This window comes from Sebastes umbrosus, chromosome 1, assembly GCF_015220745.1.
Source record: "Sebastes umbrosus isolate fSebUmb1 chromosome 1, fSebUmb1.pri, whole genome shotgun sequence".
Classification (NCBI taxonomy): domain Eukaryota; kingdom Metazoa; phylum Chordata; class Actinopteri; order Perciformes; family Sebastidae; genus Sebastes; species Sebastes umbrosus.
This window is the reverse complement of record NC_051269.1, coordinates 38,265,003-38,291,819: the sequence shown is the minus strand read 5'-3', so window position 1 is coordinate 38,291,819 and position 26,817 is coordinate 38,265,003. Positions and strand designations below refer to the sequence as shown.

Sequence of the window (26,817 nt, the reverse complement as noted above, 5' to 3'; positions counted from 1 at the left end):
TAAAGTAAGTGTATATAGGATGTATAGTGTAAAGTAAGTGTATATAGGATGTGTAGTGTAAAGTAAGTGTATATAGGATGTGTAGTGTAAAGTAAGTGTATATAGGATGTATAGTGTAAAGTAAGTGTATATAGGATGTGTAGTGTAAAGTAAGTGGTATATAGGATGTATAGTGTAAAGTAAGTGGTGTATAGGATGTATATTGTAAAGTAAGTGTATATAGGATGTATAGTGTAAAGTAAGTGTATATAGGATGTATAGTGTAAAGTAAGTGTATATAGGATGTATAGTGTAAAGTAAGTGGTATATAGGATGTATATTGTAAAGTAAGTGTATATAGGATGTATAGTGTAAAGTAAGTGTATATAGGATGTGTAGTGTAAAGTAAGTGTATATAGGATGTGTAGTGTAAAGTAAGTGTATATAGGATGTATAGTGTAAAGTAAGTGTATATAGGATGTGTAGTGTAAAGTAAGTGGTATATAGGATGTATAGTGTAAAGTAAGTGGTGTATAGGATGTATATTGTAAAGTAAGTGTATATAGGATGTATAGTGTAAAGTAAGTGTATATAGGATGTGTAGTGTAAAGTAAGTGTATATAGGATGTGTAGTGTAAAGTAAGTGGTATATAGGATGTATAGTGTAAAGTAAGTGGTGTATAGGATGTATATTGTAAAGTAAGTGTATATAGGATGTATATTGTAAAGTAAGTGTATATAGGATGTATAGTGTAAAGTAAGTGGTGTATAGGATGTATATTGTAAAGTAAGTGTATATAGGATGTATAGTGTAAAGTAAGTGTATATAGGATGTATAGTGTAAAGTAAGTGTATATAGGATGTATAGTGTAAAGTAAGTGTATATAGGATGTATAGTGTAAAGTAAGTGTATATAGGATGTGTAGTGTAAAGTAAGTGTATATAGGATGTGTAGTGTAAAGTAAGTGGTATATAGGATGTATAGTGTAAAGTAAGTGGTGTATAGGATGTATATTGTAAAGTAAGTGTATATAGGATGTATATTGTAAAGTAAGTGGTGTATAGGATGTATATTGTAAAGTAAGTGTATATAGGATGTATAGTGTAAAGTAAGTGTATATAGGATGTATAGTGTAAAGTAAGTGTATATAGGATGTATAGTGTAAAGTAAGTGTATATAGGATGTATAGTGTAAAGTAAGTGTATATAGGATGTGTAGTGTAAAGTAAGTGTATATAGGATGTGTAGTGTAAAGTAAGTGGTATATAGGATGTATAGTGTAAAGTAAGTGGTGTATAGGATGTATATTGTAAAGTAAGTGTATATAGGATGTGTAGTGTAAAGTAAATGGTATATATGATGTGTAGTGTAAAGTAAGTGTGAAGTGCGCCAGTGGTTACAGCCCACGATGGTTGCAGATAGTGCATGTTTAAAGTTGAATATCAGCTCCTCATGTTCCGCGTTCACTGCGTGCGCGCTCCCGCCGTGAGGTTCATGCACTTCTCAGCCAGCGGGCACGCGCTCCCAGCAGCAACAGTCCTGATCAGCCGGATGATCACATGATGAGATGACGCAGCAGAGCAGCAGTTAGCCTCTTCCTGCTGTAGCAGACTCTCACATCCAGACAGACAGACTACAGAGAGACTAACCGCCGAGTCATCAACATGCTGGCCCTCATCAACAGACTGCTGGACTGGTTCAGGACTCTCTTCTGGAAGGAGGAGATGGAGCTGACTCTGGTGGGACTCCAGTACTCCGGAAAGACAACCTTCGTTAACGTGATAGCAGTAAGTGAGCTAAGCTAAGCTAACTGTTAGCACTGTCAGTTTGGGCCCAGGCTACTACCTGGAGAGAAAGGAAGGTTTCTTTGAATATTTAATTAAATTAAACACAGCAACATTTATATTATTGTTCTAAATATGCATGGGTATGTCTGGATAGTGTTGGTGCTTTAAAAATATCACATATTAGTGTTTAATAGCAACACTAGTAGTGATGTGACTCAGTTGTTGTTTTGCTAGCTGGTTAGTATGACTTGTGAAACCGGTCATGTGATCAGCTGCTGGTGTGGCAACATCACTGATATGAGGACATCAAGCTCACTTTGTAAACAGTCTGTCATCTAGCTCTGAGACATAGACATCTGGAGACATAATAAACCACAGCCTGCCAGCTATCTAGATTATTATTGTAGATTATAAATGTAACTTAAGTATACTTAAGATATATGTATTAATATATATATATATATATACATAGCTAGATTTGCTTGGAATCAGAATCGTGTTTATTTCCAGGTGTAAGAGGTATACACTAGGAATTTGCTTTGGTTTTGTTGGTGCAAATAAGCTGTATAATAACAAAAGAATGGATAAAAACGTTAGAATGAAATAAGAATTAAAAAAAAAGCAAAAAAATTTAAATTCTACCAATGTACAATACAAGCTATAAACAATACAAGCTATAAACATGATATAACAGATATACTGTTGCATGCCAAGCCTACATAACTGAATTTATTACTGTCATCGGCTCCTGTTTAGACTTCCTCCCTTGTCAGGTCTAGATTTTATGATTATTTCTAGGGCTGGGCCATATATCTATTATATTAATAGATATGAGACTACATATTGTCTTAGATTTTGGATATCCTAATATGGCATAAGTGTAGTCCTAAATTGACTTAATTTGCTGAACTTATCAGACTGTTTTAGATGTTTTATTATTTGCCTTTACCCACTTAGTCATTTTATCCATATTACTGATGATTAAAACAAATCTCATTTTGTAAATATTCTGTAAAAGCACCAATAGTCAACTCTACAATATCGTTGCAAATTACCGATATTGTTGTATTTGGTCAAAAAAATATTGTGATTTGATTTTCTCCATATCGCCCAGCCCTAATAATTTCCCTCTTTGTTTGACCAGTTTGTTTTAATGTCGAGCTTGTTTAGTAACCTCGGGTGGGTGACAAACACAGACATAAACAACGTTATGGACTACAGAATATAACCCTTCAGATATAAATAACAGTATGGATTACAGAATATAACCCTTCAGATATAAACAGCAGAATGGATTACAGAATATAACCCTTCAGATATAAACAACAGTATGGACTACAGAATATAACCCTTAGTACCGTACTAAGGGTTATATTCTGTAGTCCATACTGTTGTTTATGTCTGTGTTTCTAGGTGATAGACCACACACACTCTAGTCTTAAGAAGTCTACTCGTAGGCCACAGTACTGTCGGCTCCACCTTTCCTGGCTTCATCTCAAGAATACACATTTTTTTCTGAGTCTGTTGTGGTCATGTCAGGTGATCTGTGATTAGGTTTGAACAAAGCTGCCTTCTCCTTCACTTTGACTGTTGGACTTGGCCCGGGCTGTATATATGAGCCACTCAACCAAGGCTATTATCTAGCATATTTGAAGTTCTTTCAGACATGTCCTATCTAAGCAGGTTATGTCGGCTTTAGAGTTGGGTGTAGGGCTGCACAATTAATTGCATTATGGCTTTCTGCAATTTTCAAATTGCAGGATTAGGAGGAAATCTGTATATTGGTTAAAGGTAAAAATGTGTGTCAAAATACCATTTTAAATTAAATATTGTGGTGCTGCTTAAGAAAACATCTGTTTGGTACACATCCCCACAAAAATCACACCAGAATCATTTAAATATGTTTTTCAATGAAAATGAGAATAATGATCATACCTTATAATATCGTATCGCATTGCAGTATCAGCCAAAATAATCGCAGCTAGATATTGTTTCAAAATCGTGCAGGCCTAGTTGGGTGAGCCCACTTTTAGGATAAAAGCCTTTTTATGGCACATTAAGCTTATTTAGTTCTAAAGCTCTGGTTGGTTGCAGAAACCTTGATTGGAAGCTAATGTATGATGATGCATAGATGCCGTCATCTCTTAATATGATTCATGGAGTAAAAGAGCAAGTGTTCAAATTGAGCTAGAGGTTTGATGAAACCATACTGAATTAATTACATGTTGACAAGTTTTAATGCCGATGCAGAGACACAGGCGTTGTACAGAATGTTATTACAGAAATGTTAGAAATGAGCTAGCACCAAATGGAAACAAATACTAATTAGATGCATGTGGATGTTTGTAATACCATTTCAACACTTAATATTTCAGTTGCTAGCTCACTAACCACTTCCCTCTTGTCTTGTGCAGTCGGGCCAGTTCAGTGAAGACATGATTCCCACAGTCGGTTTCAACATGCGGAAGGTCACTAAAGGCAACGTGACTATAAAGGTAGGTTAACGAGCAAAAATATGGCCAGCTGGATGCTTTCACTGTTGAACTGAATTGTATTTTTACCTGGACTGGTGCCAGCATAGAGCTGTGTAGTCTGCACCCTAGGGCACTAATGGTGCAATGATTGGTTTATAAAGAGAACAAAATGGAGCAAAGGCTTTTGTGTGGTTTATGACTGTATTTTTGATTCTGTGCTTTCTCACTTCAGATTTGGGACATAGGAGGACAGCCTCGCTTCAGAAGCATGTGGGAGCGCTACTGTAGAGGAGTCAACGCTATTGTGTAAGTTTTTCGGACACGTCAAAGTACAGCAGGTGGCCTTTGTGACCATACATTTAATATTTGGCTTCCTAAGGTCGCTGGAATCCTGGAAAACTGAACAGAAATTACACATACGTACTAATGCAATACGATGCTTATTCAATATGTTCACTAGGGGTGATCTATCTTCTAAGATTCTGAATCGATTCACAACTTCCAAAAATTGATTTTTAACTACTTTTTTTTTTACTACCGCAGCTGTCTGCCTCAAGTGCACTGAATGCATCACGATCATTCATTAACTGAAAATGAAATGTAACGTTAGGTCAAGCTGAACGGGTAATAATTCAACAATCGTAAGGAGGGCAGAGAATTCGACCGCAAAGAGAGAGACACCGTGTCCTAACAGCAAGCATTACATTATGTCATGTAAACAAACCACCCACCTTTCAGCTGTGCGCTCCAGATCAGACTGGAGACGTAACCACTTTAAAGACGGGTGAGTCGTAGCTACTTGCCATCTTCCGACATTTGTAGACAGAAAACACGTTTATTGGGATAGGCGTATTTACTGGAAATGACTTACAATATAGCCAACAGGAAGTAGGAAACTTTCAGGCGATCTCCCTCCAGTCAGCTGTCACCCTATTTAGGAGGTTGAGGTATTGTACAGATAACTCATTTCAACTTCATGAATCAGCTGTTGAACCTCATCTGTTGCAGCTCTTTCAAAGTGAGCGACAGGAATAAATAGAAACAGGGTGTCCGACAAAAGTTCAGCTCAACGTGCTGTGCAGTGCTGCTCTGCTCGCAGCCAGTTAAGACACGGTGTCATGGACATAGTGCGTGTGATAAAAATCACACAAAATGCCAGTTTTACAGTGTTATTTTGTCTACAATTTCTGTTTTTTTAAATTGGCAAGTTTCTCATAAATAAAAATGGAGCAACCAATTTTGTTTATGAAACGAGCAATTTTTATATTTTGAATAACTTTTTTTGTTTTAATCGAGAATCGATTTTGAATCGAATCGTGACCCCCAAGAATCAAAATCGACTCGTAAGATACTGAAAGATTCACACCCCTAATGTTCACATGGCTTGGTATCTCTCCCTATAATTGTGTCATTACAAAATTCACGTCATAATAAGAGTTCAAATATTTGTTTTTTGATTTAATGAAATGGTTATTTTAATGTTTCCAAACTCAAAGTACTTTTTTTTTTCTCCCCCTTGCAGTTACATGGTGGATGCAGCAGACCGAGAGAAGATAGAAGCTTCCAGAAATGAACTGCACAACCTTTTAGAGAAACCACAGCTACAAGGAATTCCCGTAAGAGAACACTCCTCTTGTGTTTTTGTTGGCCCAAAAAGCTCATGATGTTACAGCCTCACCTTAGTTCATCACATTGATTCCTGACCCTGATCACAAACACGGATTAAACCCATAATTAGTACTCACTGTAAACCTCAGGCTTGATGAAACACTAAGTGGTCATTTGAGCCCAGGCCAGGATTTCTTAATGAGTTTTCAATATCTAAGCTGACGTGCTAAAGCTGCGTGTTTCCGGCTGCTGTGACTTGACACCACAGTCAGTCTTATTTGTTCCCAGCAGTAAGGATTCTCTGATGGATAAAGCACATGGTTGAGAGAAATCCTTTAAGTTGTCTGATCACACTGTGAGATAATGCTGATACATCGCTGTGCTTGATATTGATCAGCCCTTTCTCTTTATTCCTCACGTTTCAGATTCTAGTACTGGGCAACAAACGGGACCTGCCCAACGCACTCGATGAGAAGCAGCTCATTGAAAAAATGTGAGTACATTATTTTTGTTGATAATCCTGCTCAAACGTCAGGACTTCCTTCAGATGTAAAGTATCCAACAGTCATAACTAGTGCATGGTGAATCAGTGTCGGGAGTATTATGTGAGTCTTTCCCAGCGTTTAGACTCACATTAAATGATAACCAGTTAATATTTAAGAAAAGAATAAACACAAAATGACGTGAAATACAGGAGGCGCTTTCCTTTTACTCCGGCGCTGTATTGAGCGAGTCGTTCCATTGAATGAGTTTTGGCGCCGCATTTCGAAGCGCTTTAAACATCCAATATTAATGTTTTGTGTTGTAAATATATTTTATTTTATTTTATTTTATTTTATTTTATTTTATTTTGGCTCTGCAGAAGTTCATTGCGTTATTTTGAACAGGTCACGGGTTACGCATCTCTTTACGAATGTATAGAAACACCACTGCAGATAGGGGGAGGGGAGAAGTTACTACATGGATTTAAAACATTGTTTCTATATCTATGAGTTACTGTCTCTTTTTCGCCGTCCAGTCTAGACGAGTCACATTTCTAAGTGAAAAATTCGACGGCATATTTAGCTAACATTGATAGCATGCTAGCTGTGTAACATGGAGTGTATTCATAGTGGTTCATATGTCTTTTCACAAAATAGTTTTCATATGCCATCAGACTTTTAACTTAGAAAAAAACATATAGATAAAGCTGTATTACATTCATAAATCCGTTTAATTCTCTAATTCCAGCATGTTAACTTCCTGTGAAGGATGCTAGCATGCTAACTTCCTATGGCACACAATACTCAAAGCAAATTACGGACTGAAAAAAGCGGAAGGAGTTTTGCAAACGTATCAGAGATCAGAGAGGTTCCCATAGGAATGAATGAACATCCGGTTGACTTGCATACACACACAGCGCTATGTGGAAATGAGGCATAAGGCTAATTTCCCCTTGAAGGTTTCACATTTCCTACTTTCCTTTTTCAGGAATCTATCTGCCATTCAGGACCGAGAGATCTGCTGCTACTCTGTCTCCTGCAAAGAGAAAGACAATATAGGTAAAGAGCGGATCAGTTTAAATACTTCTACATCTGTGGTCACAGAAATGTCTTAATATCCCCCATCCCTCTTCTTGCAGATATCACGCTGCAGTGGCTCATTCAGCATTCAAAGTCACGGAGAAGCTGAAACTGAAGCCCCCCCGTCCTTCTCCCCGAGTCGCAGCTCTGGCCTCAGCCCCCTAATGGTCACGGGACCTCGACAGCCATCCTTTTCCACTGCCTCTGTGAAGTAATCCAGCTATCTGCTCACTACCGTCGCCACCTGCACCACCCAGTACACTACCATAGCCGTGTAGCCCCCTGTACAGCACTACCGCTACCCCGACTATCTGGAGTCTTGAGAAGTTGTTTCAGTAGAGGGTGGATTGTCCGTACCCATCATGCCTTATCGCCGGTCATTACGGCCACGCTTTGTGTCTCCGTTTTCTTTTAAGCTTCTGTTCCCTTTCGACACGAGAATCTAATGACGTTAACGGTGTGCTGTTCCTCCAGCTACACTACGATGGACCTCCTCTAATCCCACATTTAAACTTCCGTTCTGTTGCTCGTCAACATTTTGGTGTTTACGTGACAAAGTTGTGATTGTAGTTTTTAACAGTTATTTGCCAAATGACGATGGTAGCTTGTGCTAATACCTTCAATTCATGATAAAAAATCTTGGCAATGTAGCCTGCATTTTATTTGCTGGCGTATAAGTATCTATTTTATTAAGTGACTTAAGTCAAAGTTTACACGTAAAGATGAGTAGAAGGTGAGACTGAGTGGTTGTTGTGTCTGAGGCGAAATCCTAAGATAGGTCAGCGGAGTTTTTAAGTGCCTTCGGCTCCAATCAGACAGTTAATTGCCCAACGCAGCTCCCAACCCGCTATTATAAATAAACACTTGGTACAGACGCAGCATAAATCCCTTGATTACACTTAACGCCACCCCTCGACAATCTCATTTTATGTTCTGTAATCTCATAAATTATGATGTCTGGGAGAAGACAGTACTGTACTAGCAATGAAAAACGAGGAATGAAGTAATGATGAAGCGAGGTAAAATGAAAAAATGTTACATGTAGTTTGGTTGGTGGGTAATTTTGAATGCTGTTTCACCTTGTAGCCTGTGACACTTTGATGTAGCTTGAAATGTGGGCTTTTTTTCTTGCAGTTCTCAGGTTGTTAAAGGATATTTAAAAAACAAAAATAATGTCTGAACACAGTTTGGGTGTGCCCAAGTATCTGTTTCATAATCCCTATTTTGTTCGGGTTGGATAACAGAAAGCCAGTATTAGTCATGATGACGGAGAACAGTTCATTAATTCAAAGCGTTGGATGCTTGATGTCATCCATGCCTTGCCACACCCGGGTTTGAATCCCATAGGGATGCACCGATCCGACTGTTTCAGTCTCGATACCGATAGCGATACCTGGGCTTTGGGTATCGGCCGATACCGAGTACCGATCAAATACCAGTGTTTATTACACGGTGTTGTTGAATACTCAATTCTGATTGGTCAATCAGGGCGTTCTGCGGTCTGCTATGTATAACAGACTGTTGCTATGTATAACAGACTGTTGCTATGTATAACAGACTGTTGCTATGGGCGCAGTTCTGATGTCGGACTCTGGCGGACCGTTTTTTGTGTCAAGTTATTGATTTATTAAGTAAGTAGCCGTGTATTAAGAGGGATAATGTAAAGCTAGCTCACTGTACATTATTACTTATTTAATAAGCTGTATGCCTCACTGTGTGGAAGAGACTGGGATCATTCTTTTATGTGTAAGGCAACAGCAGGCTTGACTTAAACATTGCTTTCCTAGCTTTGTAAAACCAAATGTAACAAATGAACACAGATAACATAACATAAAGTTAGTGAATTATTATTTATTATTTAAATAATGAATCCTACACCAACAACTTGGCAGAAAAAAACGTTTAAATAAAGAGGAATTACAGCATCAAATTGGTTCAAACTTAATCAGGAATCAAAATTCTGCTATATAATGTTTATAGTATATAAACATAAATTGAATTTAATAGATCGGCCCCATTGTCACCGATACCCAATCCAGCTATTTGAGTCAGTATCGGCCCGATATCCGATCCGTTATCGGTGCATCCCTAGATTCCTTTTTTTTAGAAGCCTTAGCAGCCCGAGGACGACGCGGTCTCCTCTAACAGCGACGTATTGATTGACATGTTTCCTTTCAGCGACAAGACAATGATTTCTCGCAGGTTTGATCACTGTATATTAATCTGTCCTTTGCTTGGCCAGTGCATCTTGATTAATTAAGTTTTTTTCTCTGTGTGTTGCCGGATCGGGATGAGTTATCCCCTTCTGCTTCAATGCCGTATGTAAGCCCACATGGCTTGTAATGTTTTCTACAGATCCATCACACACACTCTGTTGTCTCCCACATTGTTCTGAGTCTGTGGGTGATCGTCGTAAATCCTAAATGTCGATTGTTGGGACCACAGCAGCAGTGAGGGGCTGTAACATTTGGGTGACTGTGTGGGTAATTTGGGGAAAAGCTTTGTTACCTGTGTAAGAATAATAATAATAATAATATAGCCTATTTGCAATTTGTATGTGCATGTGCTGAATTTATTCACATCCAATTGCAGACTTTGTAAATAAGATTTAGCATTTTTATTCCAACAAATGCTCCTGTAGATGTCATGCATTCTTTCCCTGTGATTGCCTATAAATCTGTTTTTATTTTTAAGGATTTCAGGTGTGGTTTGCAAATTCTTTGGAGAGTGGTCAGTTTAGTTTGCCACCACTAGGTGGGAGCAGAGGACTGTGGGAGGATGATAGTAAAAGATGGGTGCTTTAAAGTCTCTATGGAGTGTAAAAAGTTCTCTTTTGGTGTTCATAAACCTGCTTTCCTTTTTTTAAAACTGATTTTATTTGGTGTCATACAAATAAATTGATCAATTTCAAACATGCTTGACAACAAACTCATCAAACATTTTCAATTCAGTTCTTACGAAGGAAAAAACAGGAAAATAGTACAAGCAAGAATATACTGAAGATACTGGATTACAGGTGTTTATTTCTGTACAAAAATATCCTTTTTCATTTGTAGTTGTGCAGTCACGTCTTCCATTATGTTCACCTGTCTCAATCTACTTTTCTCCTTTTATTATACAGTGATTATTATATGGCAGTGTTTCGGTGCAGGCCTGGCCGATGTCAATCTTAAAGAGTTAGAAGTGTATATGAGTGGTGTGACTGATTCCAGCTCAGTTTTCAGCTTTTGTTACACTAATTCTTACTTGAAACTTCACAGCACCTTCATCCACAAAACATTTCTTAAAGAGGTGCTCATCAGGCAGCGTAAATGCACCCACAATTCCCTTGATAATTTCCATATGCAGGCTTAAAGTATTGATTATTATTATAGGTATTATATTATAGATCCCAAGTTTATGTTTGGTTTATTTCTGTGGAATATGTCTGACGTTTGGTTCCCATTTCTAACAAGGCATGTGCAAACTTGCTGACCCTCACGATTTTCCGGTTTTTCATTGCCCTCTCCCGGTTTCCTCCCGGTGTCACAATTCTCCCGTATTTCTCCCGATTAATGACAAATTTTGACACTTTTTTTTCTTTTTTCGTTATCTCAGCCTGTTTCTGGCACTGTGCAGCATGTGTACTTTACTTTGACTTTATTATCCACCTTAGTGGAAATTATAGCCCTACTGTTTCCTCCCAGACAACAATACGGCTATACCTAATGTTTACTGGCAGAAGAGAGCTGCTTGCGAGTCGTGACACAACTCGGTTTGAGCTGCGCTTGTCGCACATCACAACGCACAGCGCCAGAAGTCAGGCTTTGCTTGACGCAGCGAAAGACTGGCGTGGCGCAAGCCATAAGAAATAATGTGCAGTGGTGTCGTTGTCGGGTTGTGTCTGAAAGTGCCTACAGTGAGTGAGAGACGGAGAGTACAAAGAGAAAGAAATACTCAAGCAGGGGCAAAAAAAATTCTGAATGAACGAATAAAAACTGATGAATATTAGTTTATGCCAGAGGGGTGAATTATTCTGTATTCATTCCTGAGAATTAAAGGGACTCTATGTAAGAATCAGAAATTACTTGTTAACAGCGACACCTGTGGCTGTTAAGTCAGCGTCCTGTTGCTCGCGCTCGCTCTAAATAGACATGAACGAGCATCGCTCAAAACAGTGAGGCGACACACGTCAGCTAAAACCACAATATCACTCTATATTTCAGCTGCTTGGCAGTAATGTTAGCTGACCAGATGAAGGTCTCTCCATGAATCAATGCTGATACTGCGTTTCCTGCTTCAGACTCCCGTCTTCTGCAGAATATAGTGTGCGCGCGCATGCACGTGAGAGGTGGAGCGAGTGAGAACGAGCGCGGTGTGAAGAAGAAGAAGAAGAAGACGAAGAAGAAGAAGAAGAAATAATAATAATGCACTGTATTGTGAGTGAAGGCAGGCAGGCAGAGTACAGCGTCGACTCCGGTCCTGAATACCAAAGCTACGGTCTCCCCGGTGTCTTCTGACCACGGTCGGGGGGCTGGAGCAGGAAGAGTTGACACTGTTTTGCTAGACGGGCTTTGCTAGATATAACTTTGCGGTTTTGGTGCTTCCGTGTAGTTTGTGTTGGAATAGCGTAGCCACGCGCGAGCGCGCATAGGAAACACCGACACGATTTATACATGTAAAAAGTTACAAACAGTACCTTAAGATTAAAAAGGCGGTTGCAGTTTACTTATTATTTTGTTATTTTTATTCTTTAAAAGTCACCAGAATACAGGAAACAAAGTCTCTTATACTAAAATGTTTCTGGCGTAGGACCCGCAGCACAGACCCCCTGGTTTAATTTTAAAATCCTCCCTATTTTTTAGGTCTCAAAGTTGTCAAGTATGGGCTTGTGGACCAATAGGGTCTCTGGGTTGTCAGTTAGTTTGGAAAAAATGGATAAATGGCTGAGATTGGCAGTCAGTGCCTGGCAACGACTTGTTGTGAAGTGAATGCAATGGAACGGTGGAGGGAGAATGTGACATCTAGTGGCTGAATGTTATCAATAGCATCTTTAAAGATTTAGAATTGCACTGCATGTAAATGAGTGGGATGACTGATTCCAGCTCAGTTTTTAGCTTTTATCACTATTTCTTACTTGCAACTTCATTCACAAAACATTTCATATGGAGGTGCTCATCAGGCAGCATAAATGCACCCACAATTCCCTTTAATTTCCACATGCAGGCTTAACTTTGCGCTCCCTTTTGTGGACAGATATCTGTATTTCCCATTAAGCAGCTATTGTTACTTACAGATCCCACAATGGATGATTAACACCTCCTTCAGTGTTTCTTGGCAGAGAAATGACTATTATGCATAGAAATGTAACACTGTGCTGTGCAGAATGTTAAGACAAGCGCAGGGAGTGTGTCACAAACCAGGGGGCAATAAAGCCAGCCGTGTTCTCGCAGCTGGAGCCGTCGGAGAGAGAGAGAGAGGAGGCCTGCATGCGCTGTTAAAGCAAGAACACCTTAATTAATCTCATTTCTTAAACGCAGCTTTTAATGAACAGCTGCTGCCATTTATTGTATACCAGGGCAGTAGTTGGAACGTGTGGACAGATCTAGGTGTTATCCGATGAATGCCATGGGTCAGCGTAGACTGTGGTGTGTGTGTGTGTGTGCGTCCGCATGGGAACTTCTTATTTGCATGTGTGTGGTTTACATTTGCAGCGACCGCCAGGGATTAAGAGGTGGTTACAAACCCACTGCAGGGATTTATGTGAGGAGGTCACGGAGAAGACCCAAAGGCGTGACACACTATTAATGTAGTTACACTCCATCACCAACGAGCTCATTACGTAATACAACATGTTCTGCACCTACCACCTGTCACAACTCTGCTATTTGCATTTCTTAAATGTGTTGGTCAGTCAGTCAGACCTATGAATGAGCATTCATCATCCAACATTACAAGGGCTGCTATAAATTGAATTATGGAATATTCCTCCAGACATGATTCACTCCCTCGTAGCTTTCACTCCGCTTAATTGCTACAACCCTCCGTTTAATAAATCCTCTCTAAAACCTTGATGGATGTTGTAGATTATGAGAATGTAACTCAACTTCCGACAGGGCTGCTCATAATGATTATAATCAGGAACACATCTACAGAGCACTATGGGGAGTCCGCTGTATTACATAATCCATTGTGGTCCAAATAATGTCCAAATTTGAGCTTATACTGAATTAAAGGGGACATAGTATGCTTATTTTCAGGTGCATACTTGTATTTTGGGTTTCTACTAGGGCTGCCAATTTATTAAAATATTTAATCACGATTAATCGCACATTTTTTATCTGTTCAAAATGTACCTTTAAAGGGAGATTTGTCAAGTATTTAATACTCTTATCAACATGGGAGTGGACAAATATGCTTGGTTTTATGCAAATGTATGTTTATATTTATTATTGGAAATCAATTAACAACACAAACCGATGACAAATATTGTCCAGAAACCCTCACAGGTACTGCATTTAGCATAAAAGAATATGCTCAAATCATAACATGTCAAACTGCAGCCCAACAGGCAACAACAGCTGTCAGTGTGTCAGTGTGCTGACTTGACTATGACTTGCCCCAAACTGCATGTGATTATCATAAAGTGGGCATTTCTGTAAAGGTGAGACCCGTGGGTACCTATATAACCCATTTACATTCACATATCTTGAGGTCAGAGGTCAAGGGACCCCTTTGAAAATGGCCATGCCAGTTTTTCCTCGCCAAATTTTAGCGCAAGTTTGGAGCGTTATTTAATCTCCTTTGCAATATGATACCAGTATCTTCACTGAAAAAAAAAAAAGTGAGCCCACTACAACCTAAAAACAGAAGTTTGCGTTACTGCGTTAAAGACATTAGGGGCGTTAAAACGAATTTTCGTTAACACCTTATCGGATGAACTTTGACGGCCCTAGTTTCTACTAGAAAATGGTTAAATGATTTAATGTTCAAATAAACGCTGTTGTGATTGGTCAACCGAACCAGACTCTTTGATCTGCTCCAGCTCTGCTCTAACTAGCTTTGTTTGCAGGTGTGCCAAACTTGCTGTTATGCAAATTGTGTTACTTGGTGACATCACCACGTTACAGAAGAAATAGCAGGACTTCAAGCGAGGCGTTACAGGCAGTTTGCGTTTCTGTGGGGGAGAGTAACTCCCTTTGGCCTGGACTTTGTAACTTTGCTGACCTTTTACGTGCACAAAAAAACTATATAACACACTAAAGGAAAGGGAAAAAGCACGATAGGTCCTCTTTAATATTTAACCTTTGCAACATGAAACAACTGTTTGACATCGCAGGCATCCTATTCAGCCGCCTGTCTATAGAACGCCTGCCTGTCTAATGCTCCTAAACGGTTCATGATTAAAGCTGCTGTCTCTTTTACATAAACAGGTTCACTCCTGTCTTTTCCAGCAAACAGCCCTGGACTGTCTCACTCAGTCGGTGTAGGAAGCCTGCGCTTTACTATTGCTCAATCGTCTTGACAGCGCTCTGCAAACACTTTCCACCTAGTTTATGCTGCCTCATAATCAGAGAGGTCACATTGTAATCTGTGTAAGTCACCAGGACATTTTTTACAGTGAGAAAATGTTTATTGTCGTTCCAATCAAAGATTCTTGGATGGCGTATGGTTAAATGTTGCATGCTTGTGTGTGCATTTGGGTTTATTTAGCATGCATTAGTAGCTTCTGTACTATCTCTGTCAAGGCTGAAGCATCCCCATTTCCTTCCTCCTCTCTGTAGTTCCCTCTGTTATTATAAACAGTTTTTATATCTTCCAGACAGGCCTGCAATAGCATTTAGTCCAATCCAGCATTTAGACTTTTAAGATCATAATGTTTATGATATACAGCATTTACAGGGCACCCACAGAGCATCTCACTAAATCCCCCAAGCTGCGAACATGTGCTTCTCAAGGTGAAGGTTGTTTCATGTCTGATTTACTGCACCAGTATCCGCACGAGTTTTAAACGGCAAGATATTAAATCTAAAAATCAGCAGAGAATTACAAAGCGGATGCGGCCTGACTTGTTGTAATCTGAAATGAAGCCTGGTTGGTGGAGGTCTACAGTGTGCTTTGCTCAGTGTTTCAGCACATTACGTGCAGCCTGAAACCAGTCATGATTTCACATTGGCCCAGGCAATCAGTTGTTTATTTATTGTTTGCCAGTAAGTCCTCTTTGTTCGTGTGACAGCGATGACATCAGAGATAACTGTGGGGTAATTTGTCCCAGGATCTTAAAGCCTCTGTTTTATGAGACGTAAATAAGCTGTTCCAGAGTTGTTAAACTATAGTTTGGGGATTAGAGGGTTGAAGCCCCGGCATCGACAGGCATCGGCAAACACTTCATTCAGGTCCTCGTGTGGACCGTAATTTGGCACTAATCACTATGTGTGGAATGTCACATGATTCATATCCAGAGCTGCATGGCTCACATCAGCATCCCTCACTGCTCTACACCCTGTAAAAGACAGATGGTGACATGAACACACACCCTGTAACAACCCAGCTTAATAAGATTCTATACACAACATACATTCTTTAACTTAGCTGGTTAACCCCGGACATCTAGTGTGTTTGTTTGACCCAGTGTGATTATCAATTCAGCTGTTTTTAAACAATCTAATTTGATTGTGTTTTTTTTCCATTACATTTTGATGTTTTTTTTCCTTTACATGCATGGATTTCTTTTTAAGACAAGCAATAACAATTTGAAATTTTGCTTAGAGCAGCAGCAGATAAGATCTGTCAGTGGCGTGGAATTATGGATGGCAATGAAGGTCCGTTGGTTGGTCCACCACTCTGATCCAGACTGAGGCTGTATAGTGGATGTAGTCACCGTGACGTCACCCATTGGTTTGTGGACTGCCATTTTGAAGCCTCGAGTTTGGCATTTTTGCTACCAGAAGTGACACAAGAGGGTGGAGCTAAGCACAATAGAACACTGAACAAGACATTTTTAGGTGACCAAAACGTTACAATTAACTTTCATGAACTGAAAACACACTGTGAAAGGGTTAAAGTTGTAAGACGAAAACTAGAAGAAGAAGACTTGAAACTAGCGATTGAGATCATAAGCTCATGTTAACAATGTTTACTGAGGTAATAAATCAAGTGAGAAGTAGGCTCATTTTCTCATAGACTTCTATACAATCAGACTTCTTTTTGCAACCAGAGGAGTCGCCCCCTGCTGGCTGTTAGAAAGAATGCAAGTTTAAAACACTTCAGCATTGGCTTCACTTTTCAGCCGGATCTCATCAACTATTGGATGGATTGCCATGAAATTTGATCCACACATGGGAATTACTTTAGTGATTCCCTGACTTTTCATCTAGAGCCATCATCTGACCAATGTCCAATACTTTGGTTAACTGTATGACCAAATACCTGCACGCTAATTAGCAAATGTCAACATGCTAACACGCTAAACTAAGATATGAACATGGTAAATATACTAGAGCTGCAACGATTGATTGATTAGTTGCCAACTATTAAATTGTTCGCCAACTATTTTGATAATCGATTTGATAATCAACATTTTCTGATTCCAGCTTCTTAATGTGAATATTTTCTGGTATCTTTACTCCTCTATGACAATAAACTGAATATCTTTGAGTTGTGGACAAAACAAGATATTTAAGGACGTCATCTTGGGTTTTGAGAAACAGTTGATCAACATTTGTCATCCTTTTCTGACATTGTATAGACCAAACAACTAACTGATTAATTGAGAAAAATAATCAACAGATTAATTAACAATAAAAATAATCGTTAGTTCCCTAAAATATACCTGTTAAACATCAGCATGTTAGCATTACCATTGTGAGCATATTAGCCTTTGTAGGCTACAGCTTGAATGGTTGTACTGTAGACTTTTGTTAGATAATAAAAACACAAGCATGCTGTTTCATAGAAATGATCATATGTTTAGATATACAGTAGGTGTTTCTGATTAATCAACTAAATATCCTAAATAGAAAACTGCTCAAACTTAGCCATCTTTCATGTTTTATACTTGTAACACTGAGGTTTTCAGCAGGTGTTGCTTTAGTTTGAGTGGCTGTGAGCTTTAACAGAAAATCACTGTTTGAGTGTCGAACGAGAAAGTTATTTTTTATTTGACGTAAACCATGACTTTCTCTTCTTTTTTTTTGCGATTGTGGGAGTGCAGAAAAGCTGCTGAGACCTCCAAATGCAATAAATCCATTTCCACTCAGTGCGAGTAATCTTTCAGGTCCATTCTGTTATCCGGCGTCCTCTCAGATAGCCAGCTCTCCTGTGAACGCTTTCACACTCTCACCTCCCTGCCTCGCCGCTGACACTCTCCCCTCCTCAGATTCCATTAAAAATCCTAACTTCAGCTCCTGGGGCTCTGATCAAATAGGGCGGCTAATGCATTTTTCCTGCGTTTTGATTTTTTTTTTTTTTCCTATGTACCTCATATTTACATATAGATTGAGTATTTATCATTCTGCATTTTTAAGGCAGATTCACTGTAGTCCACTTTATTAAACCATGTTGGATTTATGTATATTTAATGAAAAGTTGATGTAGGAAGTGTAATTCTTTGAACAAGGGAGTATACTTGGTATGTGGGGTGAATAGTAATGCGGGGGCGGTGAACAACTGAACTTGTAAGTCTTCAGATGTTGGTGTGGTTTGGTCAGTTTTTTTATGGTATAGTGTCGTTTCCACATCTGCTTCAGTAGCATTGTTCAAGTAACATTATGTGATTAAGCATTTAAATATCAATCCTCAGTTTCTTTATCCTGCTGGAAAAGCAGACGGAGGTGACATAGGTCATTAGACACAACACACAAGTCATAAAAGCAGGTTGAATATGATATATGATCTCTCTTCCACTGGGACACCAACCACGTAGACGCACTTGTCAACCTTGAGACCTCAAAAATAAGGAGGATTTCAAAATCAATGTGGGGGGTTCTTTCACCAGAAATATTTGAGTTTCAGAGACTTTGTTTCCTGCTTTCTGGTGACTTTTAAAGAATGAAAATAACAAAATAATAAGTACACAATGCAGTGCAACAGCATTTTGTTTGTAAAATAGGCCTACTTTTAATTTTACTTTTAATTCTCAGGAAAGAAAACTGAATAATTCGTCCCTCTGGCGTGAACGTGAATCTCTGGTATAAACTAATATTCATCAGTCTTTATTCATTCATACATTTTTTGCCGCTGCTTGAGTATTTCTTTTTCTTAGTAGTCTCCATTTCTCTCTCTGTCTCTCACTCACTGAAGTTCCTTTCGGACAAAAACCTATTATATCCAATAGCTTACGTCGTGCCATGACGGCTTTTCGCTGCGTTGAGAAAAGCCCGACTTTGGGCGCTGCCCGCTGTGATGTGCGGTGAGCGCAGCTTAAACCACGTTGTGTGACATGCATCTCTTCCACTGGGAAACAACATTTGGTGTAGCTCTATTGGTGGAAACAGTAAGGCTTATACTTCAGTACCAGAAACAGGTTGAGATAAAGAAAAGGAGAAAAAAGCTATGAAGATTTGTCATAAATCGGGAGAAATACGGGATAGTTGTGACCCCGGGAGGAAACAGGAAGAGGGCAGAGAAAAATGGGAGTCTCACGCGGAAATTGTGAGGGTTGGCAAGTATACGCATAGAGTCTAGAGAAATAGTTATAGCACAGTTGAAGGAAGAGTTTGATATTTAGGGAAATGCGCTTATGTCCTTTCTAGATGAGAGCATCAATACCACTCTAGTATCTGTCTGCTAGTTATGAAACTACACACGGAGGTGGTTAGCTTAGCTTAGCATAAAGACTGGGGATATGTTGAAACAACTATTCTGGAACACGACAGTATTGTTCATAAAGGACAATTCGTTCACATTGATCTGATTGTGTATTAATTCCTTCACTTTTTTGTCTCCTTATTTTGCATAAAGTGACTTCATTTTGTGGCTCTATCACCGTTCTATAAAACTGAGCCTCAATGTAATTAGACTGGATTATTCATTAACATACTGGACCCTAGGAGGTCTTTAAACTACACAAGACAATTGTAAAATGAGGGGGCAAAAAAACAACATGTCACTAAAATGTGTCTTTTCTGATAAATGTTGTCCAAATCCTCACAAAGGATGTCCTCGCGGTGCGCTCGCAGCCCTCCTGGCTGGAGGCCGGAGGAGTCTGCGGCTCTTTGTTTGCGTGCAGCATCAGGTATGAGTGTGTTAAGAGGACTTTACGGGGGTCTTTATCCTTCAGTCACTGTGGCTTCAGGTTGACAATGGCTGAAAACCCTGTAGGTTGTGAATAGAGATGCTGCCAGGACAAACGGTGCACCGCAGGCAGGAATGTTGGAAAAAAATGATAAACAATAGGAGTGAAATAATGTCGCGCAAACAGTGTGGCAACCTAAAGACTCAATTTTGGATGCTATTTTCAGTGTGTGAGGTTTTTGTATTTTCATACCCAAATCCATAGGTGTAGGTTTCGTTTTGCACAGAGAATATTTTACTTCCATGAGCTTTGACTGCCAGATAGAGTTAAAGGGATAGTTTGGGTGTTTTGAAGTGGGGTTGTATGAGGTACTTATCCATAGTAGGTGTATTACTTACAGTAGATGACGGTCGGCACGCCCCCAGTTTAAAGAAACAGACAGGAGTACCAACACCGGAGCAAAGCAAAACTGCAGAGAAATGTATTTTAGCCACTTAAAAGAAAGGCTCACCTAAAACAATCAATATCAGTTTAAGTGTACGCTATATTTAGAATATTTTCACCACTTTATCTTGCCGTCAGTCAGCCCTTTCCTTCTCCTTTCCAACGGGGAACTGAACTGAAAGTGAAACTTTTCTATGATTTATTTGTCACCTAACTTCCGTACTTAAGTTACGGCACTTCCGGTGTTATTTAAACCCAAACCGCAAGCTTTTCCTAAACCTAAATAAGTAGTTTTGATTTGAAAAGACTGGAGCGGATATTGACACGAGCATCACGTGTTGCTGGACATTCGTAGGAAAATACACAAAAAATACGTTGTTGAAAGTCGTGCTGAGCGTGACTATTTCACAAACTGCCGTGAGACTGTGTTACTTCAGAACACCTGAACTATCCCTTTAAGCACCACCTGTACTCCTCTCAATAAGGCCTTAATGAGACTTTGGATTCAGTTCAATGAGAGGGACAGATGTTCCCTCGGGCCAGATGAACTGAAAACTCGGTGACAGCTGGATTCAGACCAGCTTCACCTGCCTTTGATATCAGCAGAAGCCTTTGCTCTGCAGGTAGCTGGCCTTGGCAGACAACGAGAAGCCAATCAGATGGAAGAACAGCCTTTACCTTTTTGTCTGATCCCCTGCCAGGACACCTTTCTGCATCTTTCCCAGGGTCAGAGCAGACGCAGGATGATCATACATCCATCCTCGAGGAGTTAGCATAGCTCCAGATGAAAAGTGATATGTGAGGAGGCCTCCAGTATGTGATGTCATTTCGTGAGACATGCCGTGATCTGCTGCTCATCTTCTGGCTCCCCTTGACTACATTTGTCTGAATTTTTTTCCCATTCATTTTTTTATTACATGAGGGAAATATCCGAAATATCCCTTGAGCTACATGATTTACTCTTGCTCATACAGTAGAAGCAACAGTCTTCCCTGTGGGGTTGCGCTCCGTTATAAACCGAGAAGTTTTGCTGATGAGAAACAGCTGTTGCTTAAGCTAACTCAGTCACAGGAATAGGAAAAATATCACTTTGGCATCTTCCAACCACCTGCCTGAACATACGCTCTTTCAGCTACAAGAAGCCTGCAGAGAGAAACACAGAAAAGAGCGTAAAGTCTTACTAATACATGCTAGAGTCCACTATGACGTCCTTTTTCCTTAAAACACGTTCATGTTTTCCACACGGTACTCCGCGTGTGTGAGTTTAATGGACTGTCCATTTTCATTTCACTGACTTGCCTGCGATGGTTTCCAAGTGGCAGTTTTGCTTTAGCATGTTGTCGTTGAGACGCTTCCAAAGCAAACTTTCCAGTCATTAATTCCGCTGCCATGTTTTGTGTGAGGGATTGCCAATCCAACCACCTCTATGTGTTATGTCGTAATTAAAGAAGTGTTTGAACACGATCTGATGAAGAAAAGTGTTTGGGTACACACAGGAAAGAAGACGAGGCATGGCAGCCGAAGAAAGAATTGCATTCTTTGACGTAGCGTGTCCTTCACACTTCGCTCTGCTGCCAAGTTGAAAGCATTTCTGAGAGCGTGATTAAAGGGTGCTTATAGAACAACATTGGATCTCAGCATATGCACGTCTTTGAGCGGAGAGTCCTGATGATGATGAAGCAAGACTGGAATGCTATTGTTTTAGAGGAGAGCTGTTTCCTTGCTGTTGGCATCTGACTGCGAAATGGGGACAAGTTGCTATTTCTGGTTGAGTGTGACTCCAAGTCATTGTGCCAGGCTGCAATGAGCACAATCCTCTCTGAAGGTGATACATCATAGAGGTTGGTGGTAAACTATAACCTGATGTCCCCGGGGATATTGGTCAGTTGAAATACGCTAACCCTGAAATCTTAAATAAAGATATTATAATAACGTATCAAAATATGCTCCCCATATTCTTACACTACACTCACCCCTGTTTTCAAATCAAAATCGATATACTCTGCTATCGATTTGTGCTACGGTAGGAAGGCAGCATGAATCATCAAAACACGGTGGCGTTGCCCAGCCCGGTTGGATGGATGGATGGTAAATGGACTTGCATTTACATCGCGCTTTTCTGGTCTTCTTCCGGTTGCACGAAAAGTTTTATGAATGACACGATAATGCACAAGACAAAAGCATGAAATAAGAACGCCGTTCTTCCTTTTGGAATGTCATTTGTACGCCATGTAGTCTGTACTGACTGAATTGTGAACACATCCGCGTAAATATGTTACGCTCAGAGGTAGCGACGTAGAATAAAAAGTGAGAGCCCATTTATGGCAGCCAGGTGGGGAGGTGGATGTGTCCAACAAACCAGCAGGTTCTCATTCCAACTCGTTACATACCGCCCCTTGGCGTCACACCCCTTGGCGTCACGCCCACTTGGCATCGCGCCACGCCCCTTGGCGTGACTTTATTTTCGGTATCAAAACCACTATAGTTAGGTTTGGGTTTAAAACTATCATGTTTGTACAGTGAAATGACACTGAACGTTGTGAACACGGGACATGAACGAACAGCTGATAGTAACGCGATGCACGGGACATGAACGGCGCTCTCTTGGATGAAAGCCTTGTGTTTGTTGTTGCTCAGCGTAAGCTCCGGGTGTCGTTCATCTCCATGTACTGCCCACACTGCAGTGACACAGAGCCGGTTGAAAATCTGCAGTTTCCCTTCAAACACTTATTCAACGTAATTACTAAGGTAGCAGGCAGACGACTTTATGGCTTTAAGAGTGTATTTAGCAGCTACAAGGACAAAAGATAAAAAAAACAAAAAAACATGTCGGTTTAAAATAAAGATAGCGACGCATTTTCAGGGAAAATGAACGTTCCCTAAACATTTTCCAACAATTTTCACCAATAGGTTAATGGTTAAATTTCTCTCTCACATCAGAGCAAAATGACAAAATAAGTGGGGGGGGGGGGGGGGAGCACTAGTAGTAGGGCTGCCACTAACGACTAATTTTCTATTGATTAATCTATCGACTATTTTCCTCCAATAAATGCAATTGACAATTTGATTTAGATCCAGCCATATCCTTAGATTACGTTACATGAATCTTGAAACACCACCGCACAAAGTAACCTAAATCTATAGCTAATGCATAGCTGCATGTTGTAGTTATGACTTCATCACTATACCAGGAAATATTCATCACTTGACATGACTGTCTGTCTCCACTCGACCATTAAATATGCAGGTTGTGCAACAAACTGGCAACCCATTGTTGTGAAGTGAATGCATTGGAACGGAGGAGGGAGAGTGCGACATCTGAATAATGCTGAATATTAGCAATGTTATCAATAGCACATACGTTAAACATATTCCCAATGTCAAACTATTCCCTTTACATGTTAAAAATGATACAGAGAAAGTGTAATATAATTTTTCAATAACAGTCCCAGTGACATACACCAGATACCAGTGACGGGCCATTTAAACAGCCACACACTTCCACTTTCATAAGTTATTAGAAACATTAACCAGCCACTTTAAACACTGAGGCGAAACAATGAGCTCATTTATTGGAGGGGTTCAAAAAACACATATAATTGATTTCTTATGCATGCAAATTGATTTAAGAATCAAACCATATTTAGCTCGGTCCTGAACCAACGCAGACCCCCTTCGCTCCACTCCTGTTAACTCCGAGAGGCTAATTCTGAGTAAACAGGGGAGGGAAATTATTGTTTGTTCCCGTGAAATTGGTTATATTTTCTTTGGAGCGACACACAGACAAGTTCCTGGCTTGAGACCACGATACAAAGCTGCGTGAGTGTAGACAGAGCAGACAGCAAGAGAGGTTGTCCATACAGAGGAGGCAGTGAAGAGGCTTTTCCAGGTGAAGATGTTTGCACTGAATAATTAAATTTACAGTACTGTGTATTCACAAGATTCTTGGCAATTTTAAATTGTTTTTTTTTATGCATCTGATCCTGTGGCTTTTATCTGAAATCTCTGTAACATGTTGTATCCACACATCCTTTTTAGGAAGGACTTGGAGATGGTATTTTCTTTCATTTTCTCGTGCTTTGTCTGCCTCTGCGCAGGCTTGACGAGTGGAATGTATTGTGTGACATTTGCAGTTTTCCATGGCTTATTGCTTTCTCATTACGGTATGAAGCTGTTGGTCTGCAGCCGCGGTGGTCCTCTTAGCTGGAGACGCGCCGTGTCCTCGCCATTGTCAAAAACCATCTCCACCCTTTTGACCCAGATACGTGGCACCTCCACCACTTAATAGGCTACGCGTCACACACTCGCTCTAATCTCTATGCATGATTCCTCCGGAGAGGGTTCACAGCCATCTTTGTTCCTCCCTCTCGAGAGCAAGAGGCTCCGCGCATTCCAGCGGCGGCTGGTCATTGAGTCGTTTCCATTGAGCTCGGGAGAGCATGGGTCCAGCTCTGTGTCTCCGGACTGATGGATGGCCTGTCTGACTTTATCTGAGCAGGACGGACGCTGCGTTGGCTGGGGCCCAGAGATTGTCACTCCTGACTGCTTTATCAGGGCCTGACTTATAGAGCTGTCATCCTCTTAGAGCGAGGTTCCCAGGCACCTCGTCCAGCCTTTCACCCCCCCTCTTGTCTGTCATGCTGCCATCCAGGGACCTTGGCCTGCCTGCTTGACTGGCCAGACGCCGGCCTCCCACCCACCCAGGGACAGATTAATTAACAAACTAGTCTTGATTCATCTGCTCCACCTTTGGGTGTTTAGGTCTCTGTGTTGAGCCTTTCTTTTGCCAACTGGTATTAGCTCCAGATGAGGCGTGGATGTTCTTATTTTAGATATAGATAGGCCTTGAGTGTGAATAAACAGCCGATTAGACTGTTGTCATGATATTAAATAGCCGTTATCAGTCGCTATAAACCCCATAGATGTGGGTCAATAGGGGCCTACTACGCCCACTAGTATGTTTTATTATCTATTGACATGGTAGATCACCGAAAGAAGGTATAAAAGAAGACGACAGCGACCTCTAGTGACCGTAGTAATTATGACAGGAGCAGAAGCGGAAGTCAGGCGCTGTAGTAGAGACAGCATGAAACTCCATAAAGGGTGGAGGTCGGGGACAATGGATGGGACACAAAACACAGGAGACCGGAGTTTGCATCCCATGTGAAACCAACAACGTGTAGTTATCTTTGTGTTTTTCCCTAAACTTGACTGTTTGTGTTGCCTAAACCTAAAGACGTTGTAGTTTTATTGCCTAAACCTAACTATTTTTTATCATCTATACCTAAAGAAGTTGTAGTTGTATTGCCTAAACTTTTCTGTTTTTGTTTGCCCTAAAGAAGTTGTAGTTTTGTTGCCTAAACCTAACTGTTTTTTTTTGCCTAAACCTAAAGTAGTTGTAACTTTGTTTCCTAAACCTAAAGAAGTTGTAGTTTTGCTGCCTAAACCTAAAGAAGTTGTATTTTTATTGCCTAAACCTAAAAGAAATGTTTAGTTTTATTGCCTAAAACTAAAAAAGTGTAGTTTTGCTGCCTAAACCTAAAGAAGTTGTAGTTTTATTGCCTAAACCTAACTGTTTTTTTGCATAAACCTAAAGAAGTTGTAGTTTTGTTGCCTAAACCTAAACAAGTTGTAGTTGATTCCTTAAACCTAAAGAAGTTGTAGTTTTACTGTCTAAACCTAAAGAAGTTGTAGTTTTATTGTCTAAACCTAAAGAAGTTGTAGTTTTGTTGTCTAAACCTAAAGAAGTTGTAGTTTTGTTTCCTAAACCTAAAGAAGTTGTAGTTTTGTTGCCTAAACCTAAAGAAGTTGTAGTTTTTTGCCTAAACCTAAACAAGTTGTAGTTGATTCCTTAAACCTAAAGAAGTTGTAGTTTTTCTGTCTAAACCTAAAGAAGTTGTAGTTTTGTTGTCTAAACCTAAAGAAGTTGTAGTTTTGTTTCCTAAACCTAAAGAAGTTGTAGTTTTGTTGCCTAAACCTAAAGAAGTTGTAGTTTTTTGCCTAAACCTAAACAAGTTGTAGTTGATTCCTTAAACCTAAAGAAGTTTTAGTTTTTTTGCCTAAACCTAAAGAAGTTTTAGTTTTATTGCCTAAACCTAACTGTTTTTTTGCCTAAACCTAAAGAAGTTATAGTTTTTTGCCTAAACCTAAAGAAGTTGTAGTTGTATTCTTTAAACCTAATTAAGTTGTAGTTTTGTTGCCTTGACCTTAAGAAGCCTTTTTGTTCATGTTCAAAACGTGACATGTCATTTGGTTTAATGTGTTAGAACGTGTTACTTTTAAGTTTCACTTTCACTTTTACAATGTAGTAGGCATAGTAGGCCCCTAATGACCAACATGTATGGTGCTTATAGCGTCTGATAACGGCTATTTAATGGTCTGATAACAGTCGAATCGGGTGCGATAAATGAAGCTTCTTATGCAAGACATCCACTCGTGTCGTATCTTCCTCGTCTTGCACATACTCAGAAGACAAGATTTTCAAACACGTTTAAATAACACTGCTGATATGTTTCTTCATCTGGTGTTCACACTACAAACCCTGGATGAAAAAAAAGAAAAAGACAATTTTTCAAACATGGTCTCAAAGGCTGAGCCCATGTTTGAGCTTGCCATGAAACCACGGCGGAGTTCCTTCCTTATTCTCACTTTGATGAGCCATTGGAGAGCTTTGGGGGGAAGCCAAGTGAAGTCTGGGGCCTCTCGCACATTCTGATGTTTTGTTTCAAACAGAGCAGCTTTTGTTCAGC

The 26,817-nt window shown here is 39.9% G+C and overlaps 2 protein-coding genes across 2 annotated transcripts in view; both read left to right on the top strand.

The window, feature by feature from the left end:
- Positions 1–26,817, top strand: part of sema3fb (sema domain, immunoglobulin domain (Ig), short basic domain, secreted, (semaphorin) 3Fb) — a 185,915-nt gene that overhangs the window by 1,362 nt on the left and 157,736 nt on the right. The window lies entirely within an intron of this gene.
- arl8bb (ADP-ribosylation factor-like 8Bb) lies at positions 1,524–10,107 on the top strand. Its single transcript, XM_037764596.1, has 7 exons — positions 1,524–1,766; positions 4,181–4,261; positions 4,473–4,546; positions 5,763–5,856; positions 6,274–6,341; positions 7,319–7,389; positions 7,470–10,107. Exons 1-7 carry the CDS (start codon positions 1,644–1,646, stop codon positions 7,517–7,519), a joined length of 561 nt encoding a protein of 186 aa, XP_037620524.1. The 5' UTR covers positions 1,524–1,643; the 3' UTR covers positions 7,520–10,107.

Coding starts and splice junctions, on each gene's coding strand:
- arl8bb (XM_037764596.1), top strand. CDS start 1,644: ATGCTGGCCCTCATCAACAGACTGCTGGACTGGTTCAGGACTCTCTTC. Junction 4,547..5,762: donor AGAGGAGTCAACGCTATTGT/GTAAGTTTTTCG, acceptor TCCCCCTTGCAG/TTACATGGTGGATGCAGCAG. Junction 6,342..7,318: donor AAGCAGCTCATTGAAAAAAT/GTGAGTACATTA, acceptor TTCCTTTTTCAG/GAATCTATCTGCCATTCAGG.